The sequence below is a fragment of the Alexandromys fortis genome, unplaced genomic scaffold (assembly GCF_014885135.2).
Source record: "Alexandromys fortis isolate MF-2015 unplaced genomic scaffold, M_Fortis_MF-2015_v1.1 scaffold_23, whole genome shotgun sequence".
NCBI lineage: Eukaryota > Metazoa > Chordata > Mammalia > Rodentia > Cricetidae > Alexandromys > Alexandromys fortis.
The window spans coordinates 3,452,949-3,473,305 of NW_026067907.1; the positions used below are offsets into that span (position 1 = coordinate 3,452,949).

Below are 20,357 nucleotides of genomic sequence, written 5' to 3' on the forward strand. Positions count from 1 at the left end.
ATTCTCCAGTCAGTTAAGACTTTCATAATGTGTGGGATACCATTCATCAAGGAAGTATGCTGTCCCATACTATGTAGACAGTGGCTATTGGAACATCCTCCCCTTTTCCAAAAGGTGCTCTACTCAAATGGCTCCACCTGGATTCTATATATTATTACCACAGGACACACACAGCTGTCACTACAAGGAGGCACACCATCCATCCTTTACCACATCCTGGGAAAAAGTAGTCATATTGGGATTGCCCCCATGAATTCTTCATCCTCAGACAGATTGTGTAAACAGAAGTTGCTCGTTTGTTTCCCTGTCGCTCAGATCTGAAATAGTCACACAGAAACTGTATTATTACAACACTGCTTGGACTATTAGCTCATACTTCTTGGCTAGCTTTTATATCTTAAATTAACCCATTTCTATTAATCTGTGTATTGCCACGTGGTTGTGGCCTACCAGTAAAGTTTTGTCCGGTGTCTGTCTCCTGCAGCGGCTACATGTCTTCCCTTTGACTCTGCCTACTCTTTTCTCTATCTGCTTGGAACTGACACCTTGACCTACTCTGTGCTGCAGTAGGCCTAAAGCAGTTTCTTCATTAACCAATGATATTCACAACATACAGAGGGGAATCCCACATCAAGATTGGCCAAGATTTGCTTATATTAGCCTCACTTTGGTTATGTTAGTTCATGTTTGGGTACCAGTTTCTTTGTGTGATCATTCCTGGGGAGAAGTGTACAAAACATGCCTTTATCCTAGATAGGCACTGATGACAAACTAAAGACACGGTTCTACCTATCTAGCTGGATGAACCAGTATTTATTAGGGTTAGTTCCAGTAGCACAGATGACTCACAGGTAACCTCAGTATTGAAAGACCCATCCAGCATGGGTGCCAGCTCATGAAACCCGTATTTTAGAGCTTTCTTTATCTGTTAGGTTTCATGAACTTCCTGAGCTTCTTGTGTGAATCTTGCCTGTTGAGTTTCCTGAATGTGAGAGTCCCTCTTCCTCCTTTACTGGGAAGAATGAATGTTCAGTTTGGAGGACATAAGTGCTTTACAGCTATGAATGTATTTTATTTTCCCAATGCTCTAATTGAACAATAACATGTTTATAAATGGTAGGAAAGTTTCATCTAACCCATTTTTTTAATAGTGTCTTAAACAACTAAATTTTTTTTTCTTTATAGTTCTTGAGGCTATAGTCAAGGCTTCAGGTGCTGACCATTGAGTTCCCAGAAGAAACTGTTTCTGTCTGATGGATACTTGCCTTCTCACAGAGGAAGGGAGGGGTGGGGTGCAGAAAGAATGTGGATATGTATGAGAGCAAAAGCTGAGCTATCTAGTTTTTGAAAGACAGTAATCCTGTTAGTCTGTCTATATGATATCATTCAATCACCTCCTTCAAAATACATAGTAAAGGTTGCGACTTCAATCTAAGAATTTAGGAGAAGGTGAACTGTGGAAATGATGTATGCACAAGTGGACTAGAATGAAAATAATGAAATTCAATTTTTAAATGATTTTGAAGTCTCTGACTTTGCTTGATTTCCCCCCCCCCCCACCCCCAAGACCACTGTTTTTCTCTTGTTAACCCTTAAGGTCATTAAGCCTTTAAATAAAGTTTAATACCACTGTCAGTTGAGTTTTAGACATTAATAATTGTTGCAGTAGTAGGCGGGGCATTTTTTCACAGTTACTGCTTATGCACTCTCTCAGATCTTGGTCTTGGGTAGTGAGCCCTGAAAGAATGTATTTTATACAGTGGCTGTGTCTTATGTGTGTACTAGGGCTGTGCTTTCCTTGTCTTATCAGTTACCAACCCTTTTCCATTTTCTAAAAGCAGATGACATCAGTTATCTGTTACTTCTCCCTTTTTTTCTTCATTGTGAAAGTCATTGTCTTCTGAATAGGAGGAAGAAGTGGTTGTGTCTAGTCTACTCACAGCCTTGAAAGTGTCAAGATCATATTGGCAGGAACTTTTGTGAGGTTTCTCGTGTCTTGGAGAGTTCAGAGATACAAATTTATTTTTAAAGCCCCAAGGGGTTATTTTGGGAAAAGAATTAGCTACTCTTTAAAAAAAAAAACAACTCACCCCCCCTTTTTAATAAAAGATTTATTTATTAAGCATACTGCTGGCCAGTAGGTACCAGGTCTCATTACATTATAGATGATTGTGAGCCACCATGTAGTTGCTGGGAATTGAACTCGGGACCTCTGGAAGAGCATCCAGTGCTCTTACTCTCTGAGCCATTTCTCCAGCCCTAGAATTAGCTACTCTTGACTTTTGATTTATACTTTAATGCATTTGGTCAAAGATTCAGCAGCCTTGAAGGCACACTGCGCTGATGTACAGCCACATGTCTGTTGGTGGTTCTGGTTTAGGACCTGTAAGTTCTCTTAGATTCTGCCAAAGCCATAGGATTAATTGAGTATTGATCAAATTGGCAAGGACACTAAAATGTTTTTTGAAAGTTTTGTTTGACATAGTTTGAAAACATTTTGTTAAAATTGAGTGATGAGTTTCATTCAGTACATATGAGGGTAGAAGAATGTTGTCTGGTGTGAGAGTACAGTGTTTATCAAAAAGAGGAAAGACCATCTTGGATTCAGATACTATTCAAATTCAAGGGTTGACTTTTGCTCTAAGTTCTTTTATCATACAGTTTTTTTGGGGGGGGGGGGTCAAATACAGTTTATTGGTGTCTTGCTACAAGAATAGACCTGAACAGAAGTGATATAGTAGAAACAGTGTGGCCTTACTAGCATTTTGCCATTATAATGAAATGCTTGGTACAAAAGAGTCCTTTTAGCTTATCCTTTTGGCAGTTCTGGAATGTGATACTTGCAGTGGGTTTTGTCAGGTGAGGACCTCCATTGGCAGCAGGAGCATTTACTGTGTGCCTGTGATCACATGAGGCAGAGAGACCAGTGAAGCCAGGTTCAGGCTGGAGAACAAGTTTATTCTGTGGCTATTGCCTCCATATTATTTGAGGATCTCCCACTAGGCTTCTGTAGATGGAAGTTCTGTCCCACCTAGTCCCACAGCTGTTCAGTCCCAAATAAACACACAGAGGCTTACATTAATTATAAACTTTGGACTTTTGCTCAAGCTTATTACTAAGTAACTCTTACAGCTTAAATTAATCCATAATTCTTATCTATGTTTAGCCACATGGCTTGGCATCTTTTCTCAGTAAGGCATTTTTATCTTGCTCCCTCTGTGTCTGGGTGGCGACTGTTCTCACCTTTCCCCTTTCCAGAATTCTATTCTGGTTGCCTCGCCTATACTTTCTGTCTGACTACTGACCAATGAGCATTTTATTAAATCAATACAAATGACAAATCTTTACAGGGTACATGAACATTATCTCACAGCAGGCCTGTCCTTTTAAGTCCCACTGCCACACTTGCAATCAACCTTTTTAGTATCGTTGGGGCCTGATTCTAGTCAGATGGTTGTAATGGAAATGTGGGTACCCCAGAGGACGTTGAAAAGAAAGGCTGTTTGTAATTTTTTTAAGCATAATTCTTTGGTTCTTTGGGAATTTCACATGATATACCTCAGTCCTGCTCACCTCCTAATTCCTCCATATCTACCCCTCTCTCCTGCAGCATGCCCCCCCCCCCCCGATTAATTAAAAACCAAAACCAAAACCTACTTGCTCCTCCATCTTTCCAACACTTCTCCATTCATCCTCGTAGCGTCAGGAGCTGTGGTGTGTCACACAGTATACCATTTGTCAATAGCTCCACCCTTATGGCCCCAGATGGTGCCTAGATCGCTGGCATTGCCTTTGATGGTATCCAGAGCCATGGACATCAGTAGACCCTGGCTATGGGTAGGGCCATGGACGCAGACATGGCCCTTGGCAGCAGTCCTGACCCAGATGGGTTGTTTGTAATTTTTAACTAGAATCCTAGGTTGCTTTCTGTTTGCAAAGTAGTTGGTGTATAGGTGGCCACTTAATGCCTTAAATTGTATTAAAGGAATTAAACCCTGTGTTTATTAGTGCTAGTCACATTAGCTTTGTAGCAGTTCTTCTTGAAAAGTAAAATATTAGATGTAATCAGACAAATTAATGGCTTGAAAGGTGAATGGTGAAACACTGAAAACATACAGAGACGCTTGGTAGTGGGGAGTTAATGGAAGCCTTTCCTCCTTAGGTCATTTAGGGAAAAGTATACTTTAGCTATTGGAGAGGCCCTGGTAGGGAATATTCTGAATAGAAGAGAATAAATCTCATTTTAAGGGTCCTGTGGCTGGGAACTGAGAAGAGTGTGTACTAAGAGCAGGGGGATATAAACATGGCACAAGAGAAAACTGACCATGATGCTGATGAAGGCCACACAGCGAGTCCTTCATTTGCAGTTTTGTTTTCTCCACAGGGAAGTTCCTGCTCATTGAAGTTGAGTAGTGGTGAAGAGAAATTTATTTATTTATTTTTATTTTTAAGATAGCTATAAATGTCATAGGAGAGCATGCAGTATCCATTTACTTGTTCTCCAGGTGAGACATGGCTATTTGACTGTGGTCTGTTTGTTAGGCCAAAGTCTAGTGAACAAACTTTTAAATACTGTCTTCGCCATAGCATCACAGACTGCAATGGAATTGGTCAGTTTTCATTCAACCCCAGTTTTCTATTATCTAATTTTTCTGCCATTTCTTATAATTATTTTCTTTCTGAGCATTCCATGAGGAATTATTAAAACAGATTGAAGGGCAAATTGTCTTGAAACCTTAGACACGTTGAGTTTTTGGTTTTTGAAGACAGTTTCTCTGTGGCTTTGGAGCCTGTCCTGGAACTCGCTCTGTTTACCAGACTGACCTCAAACTCACAGAGATCCTCCACTTGTCTCTGTCTCCCAAGTGCTGTTATTAAAGGTGTGTGCCAGGTTTATTTTTCTTTTCCACCCCTCCTTTTCCTTTAAGTTACACTGCATATCCTTGGATAGCTTAGCATGTTGATTTAGGGCTGCGTCCCCGGCACCCAGCCGCCTGCATGGCTAGGTTATGCCCCGAAATAATTACACGGAAACTGTATTTTTTTAAACACTGCCTGGCCCGGCTAGTTCCAGTTTCTTATTGGCTAGCTCTTACATATTGTTCTAACCCATTTCTAATAGTCTATGTAGCCCACGAGCTGGCTTACCAGGGATGATCTTAACCTGCGTCAGTCTGGAGCGGGAGAATCATGGCGACTCCTCACTCAGCTTCTTTTTCCCAGCATCCTGTTCTGTTTTCTCCACCCACCTAAGGGTTGGCCTATCAAGGGGCTTAGGCAGTTTCTTTATTAATAAGAAATCACTCCCACATCACTAGCACACTGAGCATAGATTAGGCTTTTCTTCAAACTCAGAGAACTTCCTACCTCTGTTTCCCAAATGCTGGGATTAGAAACATGTGCCACAATGCCTGGCTTTAAAGACTTACTGAGCTAGAATTCACATATAAAGTCAGCAGCTCAATATGGCCATTTGGGGGTATATTCACCACATGGTGCAACCATCATTGCAATTAACTTTAGGGTATTTTCTTTGTCTTTAAAAGAATTGCTAATCATGAGTTGTCCTCTGTTGGGGAATATTATTGTAAGGTGTGTGACTTTTGTTTATGCTACATTTGTTTAAATCTGTGAAGCTGTGATTTATTTATTTATTTATTTAGCCTGTCTAAAATACTTGATGGTCCTAATAAAGAGCTGAATGACCAGTAGAGAGGCAGGAGCAAGGATAGACGAGGCTGGCAGGCAGAAGAGTATACAAGGAGAACTCTGAGTGGAGGGAGAACAGGAACAAGAGAGAACAAAGAGAGGAGGATAAGATGTCAGAGCCCAGTCATCCAGCCTGCCACGAAGTGAAAGTAAGATCTACAGAAGTAAGAAAAGGAAAAGGCCCAGGGGCAAAAGGTAGACAGTTTAAGAAAAGCTGGCAAGAAACAAGCTAAGGCCAGCCATTCCTAACTAAGAATAAGCCTGTGTGTGTGATTTATTTGGGAGCTGGGTACTGGGCCTCTCAGAAAGCCAAAAGAGCAAACCCCAGTACCTCAAGATTTTAAGGCAAGTGTACTACCACTCAGCCACATCCCCAGTTTTCTTTAGCTTAGCATCGTATTTTCAAAGGCCAGACACAATGGTGACACATGTTTGTAATCTTAACTACTCAAGAGGCTGAGGCAAAAGGATTGCCAGTTTGAGGTCAACAACAATTTAGTAAGATACCTCACCTCCCTTCCCATTTCCAAAATTCACATGTAATATACATCATATATTTCTATATATCCTAATTTCTTTTTCCTTTTTTCTTTTTTTTTTTTTTTGGTTTTCGAGACAGGGTTTCTCTGTAGCTTTGGTGCCCGTCCCGGAACTAGCTCTTGTAGACCAGGCTGGCCTCGTACTCCCAGAGATCCGCCTGCCTCTGCCTCCCGAGTGCTGGGATTAAAGGCGTGCGCCACCACTGCCCGGCCCTAATTTCTTTTTAAGATCATTGAATGCAATTTTGTCGTTGGTTCATGTCATTTAGGTTGTCTCTACTTTTTCAGTGAGTCTTTGAATTTTATATCAATAATTTTGCAGATTATCAGGTGCATGCCCCCCTTTTCCTTTCCTTTTCCTTTTCTTTTTCCTTTCCCCTTTTCTTTCCTTCCCCCTTTCCTTTCCTTTCCTTTCCTTTCCTTTCCTTTCCTTTCCTTTCCTTTCCTTTCCTTTCCTTTCCTTTCCTTTCCTCCTTCCTTCCCTCTTCCCCCCTGTCCCCCGTTCCCTTTTCCCCTTTCCCCCTATTCCCCTTTTCTGAGGTAGAGTCTCACTATATAGCCCTGGTTGACTTGTTCTGGAATTTGCTTGTATAGATGGATCAGACTGATCTCAGACTGACCTCAAACTCACAGAGATCAGCCTGCTTCTGCTTCCTAAAACTGGGTTTAAAGGTGTCAGCCACCACGCTCTGCAACAGAGGCACAAATTTTAATATTTATTGTATACTTGAGAATGGAATTGGCTAGATCACATGGTGACTATTTTTTAATTTTTTTGAGAAGCTGTCATGCTCTTCTTTTTACATCTGGTGTGTGTTCATATATGTACATGTGTGTGGTGGGGCATATACATGCCATAGTGATCCTAAGGAAGGACAGTTTGTTAGATGGAATTGGTTCTCTGTTTCTACCATGTGGATTTGGAGAGTAAACGCAGATTGTTAGGTTTGGAGGCTCTCACCTTCTCCTGCTGAACAACATTGCTAGCTCTTCAGTATATTATAAAGTTACTGTGCCATTTGCTCTTCACATTGGCAATGTATGAGGATTCTAAGTTTTTATGGTCTTTTTATTGATTATGAATAAGCAAATGTGAGGTAATTTCTGGTTATAATTTTGCGTTTCCATGCATTAGTGTTGTTGAGATTTTTTTAAGCTTCCTGTGTATTTATTTCATTGAGAATATAAAAATGGATGTTCTAGTAGTTTCACAATAGCTTATAGGCACTTGTAATATATTTAACATTTGTTTTTCTTTTTTCTCAGTTATATTCGCTGAATGACTATAAACCACCCATTTCTAAAGCGAAAATGACCCAGATTACAAAGGCAGCCATCAAAGCTATTAAGGTGAGTAATAAATTTGTTCTTTAAATAAAATAACCTCTTATTTGTGTGTGTGTGTGTGTGTGTGTGTGTGTGTACGCGCGCGTACATATACGTGTGCCATGTGTAAGGGTCATGTAGAGTCCAAAGGTTTTATCAGACATCTTCTACCATTGTGCTCCAGTCTATTTTTTTGAGATAGTCTGTGGGATAGTGTTGGCTGAGGTTTCTGTCCCACCTGGGCCTGCAGCCATTCAGTCCCAAAGAAATACACAGAGGCTTACATTAATCATAAACTGGTTGGCCTATTAGTTTAGGCTTCTTATCAATTAATTCTTCCGTCTTAAGTTAGCCCATTATTCTTGTCTGTGTTAGCCACGTGGCTTGCTACCTTTTATCAGCAAGGTCTTCTCATCTTGCTTTTTCTGTGTCTGGGTGATGACTGTAGACTGAGCCTTTCCTCTTCCCAGAATTCTCTGGTTCTGGTCGCTCTGCCTATACTTCCTGCCTGGCTACTGGCCAATCAGCATTTTATTTAACCAGTACAAGTGACAGAACTTTACAGAGTATAAGACTATTGTCCCACATAAGGATAGTGTTAAATTATCAACTTGTCATGATCTAAAATCACCTGGGAGATGGACCTGGGGCATGCCTGTGGAGAATTTCCCTAATTACCTTAATTGAGCTGGGCAGGCTTGTCCACTCTGGGCGATGGTCTCTTCCCCTGCTGTATAAATGGAGAAAGGGAACTGAGTATCAGCAGGCATTCATATTTGTGGCTTTTGCTGCTGCTTTAAATTTTAACTTTTGTTACTCTGTGTGGGGTATGCTTGTGAATGTGGGCACTTACCTGCTGTGGGCATGTGTGGCGTTCGGAGGATAGCTTTCCCTCCTCCAACCTGGGAGGTGAGGATTGAACTCATGTCCTTGGAGTTTGCTTGGAAAGTTCTTTTAGCCACTGATCCATGTCCCTTGTCCTCTCTGCTTCTTAACTGTGGATGCAGTGTGACTTAAGTATCTCAAGCTTCTGTTCCTGGAACTGGGTTGAGTTGCTTCCAGGATATTTGTCACAGCGACTGGAAATACTGTGTTAATACAGTGCTCCCTAGAGAAACAGGAGAGTCTATTTATTTATTGAAAGAGCTTTTACTAGAAAGGCTTACAGGTTGTGGTCTGGGTAGTCCAACAATGGCTGTCTTATGACAGAAAGGTCAGGTAGCTCTGTTCAGTCCGGGAGACTGGAAGGTTCCTAGAGTGCTGCTGGTCTGCAGTTTATGTTGGAGTCCCAAAGGAGTAGATTTTAACACTAATGAATTCCCTCAGCACCAGGATCGATGAACTTGCCAGTAAGAATGAGGACAAGTAGGAAAAAAGCCAAAGCTTCCTTCTTCCATGGCATTTTTATATGGGTTTTACCACCTCAAATGATTTGATTAAGAAAATTCCTCATAGGTGTGCCCTGAAACTTGGGTTTTAGTTGATTCCAGTAGTCAAGTTGACAACCAAGATTAAGCCATCCTTTGTCAATTGACACACAGTCACACACCCTCTTGCTTAAATTTCAAATGAAAACAATGACCAGGTTATAGTTCCACCTCGGTCCCCCACATTAAACTGCAAGTGCAGTATGTGTTTTAGAATAGCACTGTCTCTTGAGGTATGCTTAGTATTTCAGCTGTTAGCTCAATCTATAGTGCATTACATAATAGATAAATAGAATAAAGAAAACATAAATATCTGCTTAATATCTGTGTGTGTGTGTGTGTGTGTGTGTGTGTGTGCACAAACATGTTCTTAGCAAAATAGGACAGGTGCACTCCTGTCAGTTACAGCTGTCCTTTTAGTTCTAGTGACCTTCCTCTTCTATCCAGTCTGTTTTTGCTCCACCCTCAGCAATCACCTCAGCAGGTCTTGCTTCTTTTCCTGGAGGTGTGACCCATGCCTGAAGGATCTGGGTTCTTTGTCATCCTGTCTTGAATGGGTTGTGGTAGGGTTTAGGGTTTATGTTGCTGTAATAAAGCACCATGACCAAAAGCAAACTGGGGAAGAAAGGGTTTATTTCAGCTCACAACTCTCAGGCCACAATCTGTCACTGAGGGAAGTCAGGGACCCAGGTCAGGAGCTGAAGCAGAAGGCGTGGAGGAGTGCAGCTACTCATGGCTTACTCAGCCGGGTTTTTTTTTTTTTTTTTTTTTTCTTTATACCATTCAGGACCACCTGCCTGGGTTAGCACTAGCCATAATGGATTGGGCTCTTCCATATCAGTCATTAAAGGAAATGCCCTACAAGTTTGCCTTTAGGTTGAATTTACAGAGGTATTTCCTGAATTGAGATTCTTTCCTAGCTGATGATTATCTTGTGTCAAGCAGACAGAGAGTAGTAGTTTCTTACTGAATCTATAGCTGACTGATTAGGGTAGCTGGTTAACTGGTAAGACCCAGGAATCTTCCTGTCTCCACTTCCCCAGCAATGGAATTACAGGTGTGCACATCATTTTTTGCTTTTTATGTGGGTGCTTGAGATCCGAACTCAGGCCCTCAGGCTTGTAGAACAAGCCTTTACCTATTGAACAGTCCTCCCAGCCCCTCTCTAGTATTTTAAAGGAACACATTTTGTAGATTTTACATATTTACTTTGGCTTTATGGTATTGATGTATACTCAGGTGTGGAAAGAAAATCTTCCACCTGCAAAATCCCCCCACGTTTACATAAAAACAGTTTGAAAAGATTCTTCTATCTTGAGAGAAGCTCAGTGGTTAGAAGAGTGGACCTGAGTTCAGTTCCCAGTGCCCACACCAAGTCTCACAACTGGCTTACAGCCATCTCCAGTTCTAGAAGAAGTTCAGTGCCCTCTGCCCGCCACGACCATTGAACATACACCTGGGTCACATACATACATATAGGGGAAATACTCATGCAAAGAAAATAAAATAAGCCTTTAAAAAAACTATCCTTGAAAACAGTCTGGTTTTTTTGTTTTGTTTTGTTTTCAAGATAGGGTTTCTCTGTGTAACAGCTCTGGCAGTCCTGGAACTTGCTTTGTAGTCCTGGCTGGCCTCGAACCCACAGAGCTCCTTTTATGTCTGCCTGCCAAATGCTGGGATCAGAGGTGTGTGCTACCACCACCTGTCTAAGAAACAGTCTTTTATATTTTGAAACTAGCATTTTCTGTACTGTTCTTAGGTGATAGTGTGGCTATGGCCACGTCGTGGAGTAGGTGTCCCGACACTGCATTAGATGCACTGAGTGCAGAATCTTATATAAGTTGGTAAAAGATTTCTAAATAAAAATTAGTGTACTTGTTTTCTCTTAGTGATTCTTTATGTATTTGAAACTGAATCATGGAAAATAACTGGGCTTCAGTGTGTATAAGGTACTTGAATTTTAGAAGTAGATTGTAGAAAGTAGTATCTTACCCCATTATAGTTAAAAATCTTGTGTTTAAAAAAATTAAAGATAAGATGGTAACAAGCCCACATAAGCCTGAGAATTCTGAAGGGAAATTATTATTACTATTATTTTTAAGAACATTGATAGGCCTAATTTAGCATAACCTTATTCTCTTTTAGTTTGCACTGTCTCCAGTGTGATCTGATTCTTTGGATCCTGGTTCTGAGAATATACACACATGTATGTTAATATCAGTACTAGTATAGAAAATTAGAATTGGTATGTTTTATAAAATTTGAACAGAACTTGTTGATCTTAGTATAGGTTCTAGTATTTTCTGTTTTCAGATGTCAGAAGAGTATAGTTTGTAGGTTTTGAATTGGGGTTTCTGTCAATTGAGAGTAACTCAGTTTTTACAGTATACTGCAGTTTTTGTATTATTACCTCCTTTAGTTTTGAAAAAGGTTGTAGTATATTGTGATAAGCACTATGTTTTTGCCCCTTGGATCTATCAGTAACCTTTTACCACATCTGCTTGATTTCTACTTGGTTATCACTTTATAGCCTTTGGCTAAAATCATTTACACACACACACCAAATCTCAATCTCAATATCTCTCTCTCTCTCTCTCTCTCTCTCTCTCTCTCTCTCTCTCTCTCCCCTCCTCTCCTCTCCTCTCCTCTCCTCTCCTCTCCTCTCCTCTCCTCTCCTCTTCTCTTCTCTTCTTTCTTTACTTTTTTCTCTTTTTCCTGGTTGATTTATTTGATAGGGCGGTGGTGGCGCACGCCTTTAATCCCAGCACTTGGGAGGCAGAGGCAGGCGGATCTCTGTGAGTTCGAGACCAGCCTGGTCTACAAGAGCTAGTTCCAGGACAGGCTCCAAAGCTACACAGAGGACCCCTGTCTTGAATCCCCCCAAAAGATTCCTATATATGTGTATATAAATCTCCTAAGAACATTGACATCTCCCTCCCTCCCTCCCTCCCTCCCTCCCTCCCTCCCTCCCCTCCCCCCTCCCTCCTTCTCTTCACTTTATTAAATTTATTTTTATTTTATGGTCACTGGTGTTTTGCCTGCATGTGTGTTTGTATGAGGTGTTAGAAGCCGTGGAACTGGAGTTACAGGCAGTGTGAGCTGTGTTGTAGGTGCTGGGAATGGAACCCTGGTTCTCTTGAAGAGCAATCAAACTCCTGAGCCATCTCTCCAGACCCTACATTTTTTTTTTTTAGAAAACAACCAAACCACAGTACGTTGGTAACATGTATGAATTTCATTTAGATAAAATGCTTTTGTGCTAATATGCTTACAGTCAACCCATGTATACATTTCAGTGTTAAGGCTTTAGTTCTTATGTCTCACAGGAAGGGGCAGAAGTTATGAGAATGGAAGTATAGTTCAAGTTCTTCAAAAAAAATGTTCTAATAGTGGTATTACCATTGACATATTAAAATTGTATTGTCTATAATTTCTATTTTACTTATATTCAGGTTTATGTTGAATGTTTTATTGTACATTAAGTGTTCTCACAATTGATAGTGGATCATTTCATTTTATATGATTTATAGCATATTATACATTACTTCTTCTCTGCCTGAGGTTGAAACATATTTATTAATGTACTGCTGGTAGAGTTACTTCTTTTTCTAGTATTGTCCTTGATTTAGGTATTAAAATGATACTGTAGGACATTGTTATATTTTCCTCTCTGGAAAAAACATTTGCCAGTGTACAATATTTTGCTATCAGTACACTTTGTCAAAGTGTGCTTTTATAAAGATGTTGAAAGTTTTATAATAATCTTTACATAAATTCATATGTGCTTCAAAGAATTTTAAAGAATTAAGTATAATGGCTAGTTTTTCGTAAAGGTGAATTATGCGAATCACAAACGTTTTGTCTAAATTTATTATTTTAATGGACATTTGGAGCCCTTCAGGCATGTGGAATCACGTTTTCTTTTTTCTTACAGTTCTATAAACACGTGGTACAAAGTGTTGAGAAATTCATTCAGAAGGTAAGTACATGTGCTCTTTACTAACTAGGCTAAATGTGCTGTAGTTTTATATAGATGCTTGTGTTTTCATTTTTTATTTATGTTTTTTAAGCATGTAATTTAACTTTTAAAGAATACTTTTAATGTTTTGTATGAGTGTTTTACCTCCATGTATGTATTTACACCAAATGTGTGCTTGGTCCCTTAGAACTGGAGTTAGAGATGCTTGTGAGTGACCATTTTTGTGCAGAGAACTGAATCCAGACCCTCCACAAGAGCAGCAAGTGCTCTTAACCTCTGATCCATTCTCTGACCCCTTATGTTCTCCTGTAAGTCAAATGCTTGAGCTTAAGTTTTGATGAACTGTTAAAAAGAAGCTCCCAGGTGTTGTAGATGTAGTTGTGCAGGTGAGGTGCTGGCCTAGCATACCAGTGCCTCTGCATTCCGGCTCCAGCACTTTGTCACATAGGATTGTGCAGGCACATAGCTGCATAGTGTCTGGACACTACCTAGCTTCATGGTTGGTCTTAGCCAGAAGATGCCCATCTGGACTGTGTCACATTCTTTCTCAAGACAAAAAGGCTCCAGTTGTTTTGGTTTTGATTGAGAAATAAAATGAAAGTGCTAGTTGATAAGTCTGAAAATGGTGGCCTGTAGGCAGATATTTTTGCTCAATTTCTTTCTTGGAAATAGTTACTATGATTGATTTTTCAAATGTTACAAATATTTGTTGTGTGTGGCCTTAAGGAGATTGTCACTAGTCATTTTAAACTGTATGCTTAAAAAGTAACTCTGTATCTATGTAAAATATGGGTTAAATATTGTCTCCCATCCACTTTTGTTCCCTTCATTCACTGCGTCTGATCCATTAATGTATTAAACAGTGCTACATCTTATTTTGTAGATCATATCCAGGGGAAATAAGGCAGATAAAGTTGAAAATAGCTGTCTTTCATACTGTCTTAGTTAGGGTTGCTGTTGCTCTGATGAAATGCCATGATTAGAGAGGAAAGGCTTATATATCTTACAGTTCTTTGAGGGAAGCCAAGGTAGGAACTCAACCTGGACAGGAACCTGGAAGTAGGAGCTAATGCAGAGGCCATGAAGGGGTGCTGCTTACTGCTTTGCTCTGGCTTGCTCAGCCTGCTTTCTTATAGAACCTAAGATTATCAGTCAAGGGTTGACCCCACATACAATTGGCTGGACCCTTCCCCATCAATCACTAATTCAGAAAATGCCTTATAAGCTGGCTCATAGCTTGGACTTATGGAGGCATTTTCTTAATTGAGGCTCCCTCCTCTCAGGTGACTTTAACTTGTGCCAAGTTGACATAACTCTGTCCAGCACACTTACAGTCTGTATTAATATTCTAGGTGACTAGGTCATTGTTCTTAGTACTCTTACTTATGATCAACATTCTGTTGATGACAGTTTCTGGCAGGTGTATTTAAGAATTACGTCTTAGAACTTAGACTTTACTTACTTGGCATTAACATTTAGCAAGGTTTTTATGTACTATGGTAGGTGAAGGGATTAAAGTACGACTACTGGGTCTCTAAACTCAGTTGTCTTGAATAATTTATCTAACCTGTTTTTCATCTCGACTCTCTTTTAACAAAGATTAATTTAGGCAGGGTTGGTGCTGCATGTCTTTAATCCCATCATTTAGGAGACAGAGGCAGGAGGATCTCTGTGAGTTCTAGGACAGCCAGGGCTATGTAGAGACCATGTCTCATAAAACCAAGAAATAAAAATTAAAATAATTTTTATATTTATTATTTTTATTTGTATGGGTGTTTTGCTTGCATGTATGTAAGTGTGTGTGCGCCATGGTGGGCAGAAGAAGACATCAAATTTCCTCAAACAACAGCTATAGACAATTGTGAGCTGTCAGATGGGTGCTGGGAATCAGACCCAGGTCCTCTGGAAGAGCAGTGTATGCTTTAAGAGCATACACTGAACCATCTCTCGGCCTCCTTTCCCTCCTTTTAAAATACTTTTCCCATAAAATATTGGTTAATCTTATTTTGGGATTAAGACGTTTAGATAAAGATAAGTAACTTTTAAAGAAAATCAAACTGTAAAGCACAGTGTTAGTGACTAAACTTTTCCACCAGTGTAAATCTTTTAAGAATCTTTTACAAGGTCTGAAATTGACGCCATTACCCTTAAATTTGACTACACAGGAAATGTATGGGGAGTCTTGCTGGAATGAATTTGGTGAGGAGCCTGGGGTCCCATTTCCTGGTTGATCCCTTAGTGCCACACACAGAAATCCATTTCAGGTTTCAGGAAGATGAAGGATTTTTGATGATGGGATTTGGGGTAGAAATGTGTTTGGTCAAGTAAGATACTTTAGAATTTTGGAAAGACCTAGAGAAGGCTGTTCCATAGTCCATGTGAAGAAGCCAGTCTGAGGAAGTATGAATTACTTTGTCCCTATCCCTGTTTAAAGACTGAAGGATGAATTGTGTAATGGTTAGATTGATTTTGCTTATTTTCAGTTAAAATTTTAATTTCAGAGTATTTGTAGATTCATGTGTGTAATTAGAAGATTCTTTCCCACCTCCCAGTTCCCAAATAATTACTCTCAGGCTTAATATTAATTACAAACTGTTTTGTCTATTATCTTAGGCTTATTATTAACTAGCTCTTACAATGTAAATTAATCCATTTCTATTATTTTATATTTTACCGCGAGGCTCTTGTCTTGGTACCTCACATCTTGCTTCCCCAATGGCTGCTGGTGTTTCTCTGATTCCACCTTCTTTCTCCCTGTCTTTCTGCTTGGATTTCCTGCCTGGCTCCATTCTGCCTGGCTGTTGGCCTAATCAGCTTCTTTATTAACCAAGAGTCATAAACATAGTCATAGTTTACAGAGAGATATCCCACATCATTTCCTTTTTTCTGTCTAATCAGAAAGGAATGTTTTAACTTTAACATAGTAAATTACATATAACAAAGCGGTTATCAAGCAAGGATTACAGTTAAAATATGTAGTCTATTTGTATATAACAAAATTAAATAGTCTATCATCTATCCTATTTTTGTCAGCCTAAAGTTTCATGTTTATCTTTTATCATAACTAAGGAAAACTAATTATAATTATCTACCAACTCCATCAAAGATCCCAGAAGGATACAATATTACCTAAGTAAAAGGGAAGTCCATTGTAAGCAACTTCCAAAACTCTAGAAGTGACAGAGATATCTGGCTGCCTGGACAGTCACCCAAAGTTTATCTGTAACATTGGGCCCTCCATCTTCAGCCTACAGGCCTAGAGTGTCTGGCAAATTGCTCAATGAAGCAGGAAATTTGAAGGACTGTCCTCCCTATTTTGGCAAAATTTGGCAGTTATTTTTTCCGTGTCCTACAGAATGTCTGCCAGACTCTTTCATGAAGCAGGAACCCTGAAGGAATGTCCCACCTTGTTTTGGCAAGTTCAACCATCATTTTCCAATGGATACTGCATGTTCAGTTTAAATGGCATATTGTCAAGCTGTCCAGGCAAGAGCAGTTTCTTGGCTAAATGGCTAGCCTTTCCACATTGAAAGCAAACTCCACAAAAAGCTTCTTCAATGCCCATCATCTTCTTGAAGTAATTGGTGCTGCCAGGAACCAGGAGTCTCTCACTGTTGAGAAAAGTCTAACTTCTTAAAACATTTTAAATGCTATATTCTGTAGGTCTTTGAAGTGTTTGATTACTTACCCATCTGAAATATATCTCTGCATATCCAGAAAACTTAATATGCCTAATAGTTTGACTATTATAGGTGCCTTGATTATTAGTCATGTGTGTGGATAAAGTGTAGCAAGTGCCATTACAAATCTGACAGACAGCATCCTAGGGAGGCAGCAGTTTCAGCTTGCAGTCCTCTATGCTGGGAGGCGGGAGGCAGGAGTCTGAAACGGTTTCAGAGAGAGAGGAATGCTGGCACTCTGCTCTCCTCCTTTTTATTCAGTCTGGAACCACATAGGACCATGTTGCTCCCATTTAGGGGTGTTCTTCCCACCTCAACCTAATCTAGAAACTCCCTCAGAGGTGTGATTGGAGAAGTCTGTTTTCATGGTGGGTCTCAGTCTCCTGAAGTTGACAATCAAGGTTAATCACACCACCCACATTTTCATTTACAGGAGTGTGTGACACAGTGCTTGCTGTATTACATACACAAATTCCTAAAACTTATTATTTTTTTGAGTTTTCATTAACATGTATTATTTACACATGAAATGGATGGTATTTTCACACATAATGCACTTTGATCCCTAGGTTACCGTCTGTTGCCCCTCCCCCACTCTTCCTGGACCCTCTCTTCCTAACACATCCTCCTACTTTCTTTACAATTATTGGAGTGAGCACTTATCTATAATGCATGTGTGGAGGCCAAAGGACAGTTTAGGGGACTCCAGTGTCTCCTACCATGTTGGCCCCAGCGATCAAGCTCAGGTCATCAGGCTTATGCCTCCTCCTCTTGTGGTGACTTGGCTGGGTTTCATTATAGTTACATGTGGGAGAATGGCTGAGGGTTATTTAAGAGGATGTGGACTAATGGGCTCAACTGAAGAAGTGTATCTCCTCCCCTAGCAATCACTAGGATTGTTTCTGTGGGGTGTTGGGCATGGTGGTGTCTCATGGGGTCTCACTGTAGTTGTGGCTGGCTTGGCGCTCATGAAGAACTTCCAGCCTCTTTCTGCCTCCTGAGTGCTGGGATTAAAGGCATGTGCTTACCATCCCTGCCCCCTAGAATTCTTGGAGGTTTTTAATGTCAGGCATCTTCTCCCATTATCTTTCAGTGACACTTCACATCAGTGAAGATTGGTCACCTTTCATCTCTTGCCCTCCCCCTCCCTATTTCTGCTGGGATTGTGTGTATGTGCACATGCATGTGTTCATGTATATGGAGATCAGAGGCCAACTTGAAGTACCATTTCTCTTGAGCCATCCACCTTGTTCTGTCAGTGGGCCTGGGACTTGCTGGTTAGGCCAGCTCCTGCCTCGTGAGTCCAAGGGGTCTGCTTGTCTCCATCTCTCTCCTGCTAGGATTGCAGATGCTGGGGTTGAACTCATTCTTGTGTGGAAGGAAGCACTTTTCCACGGAGGTATCTCCCTAGTGCAGCATCTCTTGCATCTTACTGGTGTGACCCAGGCCCTCTGAATGAAGAGGAGGAGGGTTAGTAACTTCCCATAGTTTCGCTGCGGTGGCGGAGCACATGTGCATTCTGCCACACCCAGCTGTTTTTGTAGGTGCTAGGGATTTGAATTCGAAACTTCATGGATAAATCCCAAACGCTCTTATCCACTAAGCTTAGTGTAGATTTTATATTTGTCATGCAGTCCAAAAATTACAGATTTTGCTATTAGAAGCACTAAAATGAGCAGTTCATAGACCAACTTTTCAGATAAAAAAGACTATCCACATGGTGTCACCTTGACAGTATCCTGGGCTAGCCATCGGCACTGTCATTCAGTTATTTGCAGATTCAGTCACTTGTGTTTTTCCCAGGCTAGTTTTGTTTTTTTTTTTTATGGTTACTTTTCATACATGAAAGTAGAAGTGCAACTCTGACTGACGACGGCTACAGGTGCCAGTGTTAGACTTTGGCCTGCGTGTGTGGACATGCAAGTTTTCTTAGGGCTGGAGAGATGGCTCAGTGGTTGAGAGAAGTTGCTCTTGCAGAGGACCTGGATTCTATTTCCAGCACCTTGATGGCAGCTCACAGCCATTTATAACTTCCAGGAGATCTGATGTTGTCTTTTTACTTTTGCATGTACCTGGTACGTATGTGGTGCACATCCATATGTGCAGGCAAATAGTGTAAATAGAAAGAGAAAGCCAAGTTTTCTTAGGGATCTTGCTTTAGAGTACAAATCTTGATTCTAAGTACATAAGCTTGGAAACCCTATACTAAGAAGTAGAGAATCTTGTAGTTCACAAAAGAAATTAGACAAGTAAGGTGAAAGCTAGTGACCCAGTGGGATAGTATGAAAATACTTGCATGTTTCAGTGTTGGCAATTTCCCCAGAATTTTTATGGTGGTAGTGTCATGTCTCCTTTATAGATGGTAGTTTTAAACTTTGGCCTGGATATATTTGTCATGCTACATCTGTCATTTGTTCGTTTACTGATGCACAAGTGTTATATTGAGGTGGAGTCCAGTGCATGTTTGCAGAGCATTTTCTAGCCTTTTCCTTATTTTGTTTTCATTGTTCTAGCTTTTTAAGATTATTAATTTTTTTATAATAATGTCTTGTTCATCAGGTTGCTTTTAGCCAGTTAATGCAATGCTAGTTTGGAATTTGAGTGACAGTTGATCTGAATGCATTGAGTAGCCAAACTAGATTCTGTTCTTTAAGATGCCATTCTAGAGACAGATGCTAATAACTAGGCATAGTCTGGTTATTCATGATGGCATGAACAGTGTTTTTATTTGAATAGGGTTTATAATGTTTTTCTATCAAGAATTTTACCTTTTTGTTTCCTTCCCTATCCCACTCTTTTCTCATCAGTGTAAACCAGAATACAAGGTACCTGGACTGTACGTTATTGACTCCATTGTGCGACAATCCCGGCATCAGTTTGGCCAAGAAAAGGATGTGTTTGCACCCAGATTTAGTAATAACATCATTAGCACTTTCCAGAATTTATATCGTTGCCCTGGGGATGACAAGGTACAGTATTACTTTGTTAAAGGATACGTTACTCTCTTTTTCTTATAGTTTTTATATTATTGTGTGATCTTGTGTTGTCATTCACTCTTAGTTATTCTGAGTTTTAATATATAATTACTGTTACAGCCACACTCCTTTTCACTCTTAGAACATTTATAGACCAGAAAGATGTAGTTGCTTTTGCTACTTTTTAATTTAGTGAAGCAACTTCTGTAAAAGAAATTGCCTGCAGAAGTATTTTGAAACTACATTAGACCATTTAGTCATGCATCAGATGAGGATTGTGGGTATTTGAGTTGGTGTTTACTATTTCAGTTTTGTGGAACATGGATCTGCCAAGCAGTACATAGAAGAGTACATATTAAATTTTTTTATTATAGTTTTGTGAGCGCTGAAGAGAAACACTCAAATATTAGTATGTGTATCTATAATTAGCAGGTAAAGAATTCAGAGCCAAAAATAAAGGGAGATGTTTCCTTCATATCGATATGTTTTTTTCTGTTTTTAAATAGGAAAAGGTCATGAGTAGGTGAGCAGGACTGGAAATGGCTCAGCTATTAAGAGTATTTACTTCTCTATCAGACCAATATAAAGATTCAACACCCTCTTCTGCTGCCTCCCTCCCTCCCTCCCTCCCTCCCTCCCTCCCTCCCTCCCTCCCTCCTTCCTTCCTTTCTTTTTGATTTTTAGAGACAGGGTTTCTTTGTAGCTTTGGAGCCTGTCCTAGA

General features: G+C 40.1%; 1 protein-coding gene across 6 annotated transcripts in view; it reads left to right on the forward strand.

Moving 5' to 3' along the window:
• Scaf8 (SR-related CTD associated factor 8) overlaps positions 1–20,357 on the forward strand; it is a 186,016-nt gene that overhangs the window by 23,445 nt on the left and 142,214 nt on the right. For all 6 annotated transcript variants that reach the window (XR_007590657.1, XM_050135813.1, XM_050135812.1 and 3 more), the window contains 3 exons: positions 7,515–7,598; positions 12,936–12,980; positions 19,468–19,629. Coding sequence is in view for 5 of the 6 variants with exons in the window: in XM_050135813.1 (XP_049991770.1) it covers positions 7,515–7,598; positions 12,936–12,980; positions 19,468–19,629 (291 nt within the window). In the remaining variant the exon portion in view is untranslated. The remainder of the gene's footprint in view (positions 1–7,514; positions 7,599–12,935; positions 12,981–19,467; positions 19,630–20,357) is intronic.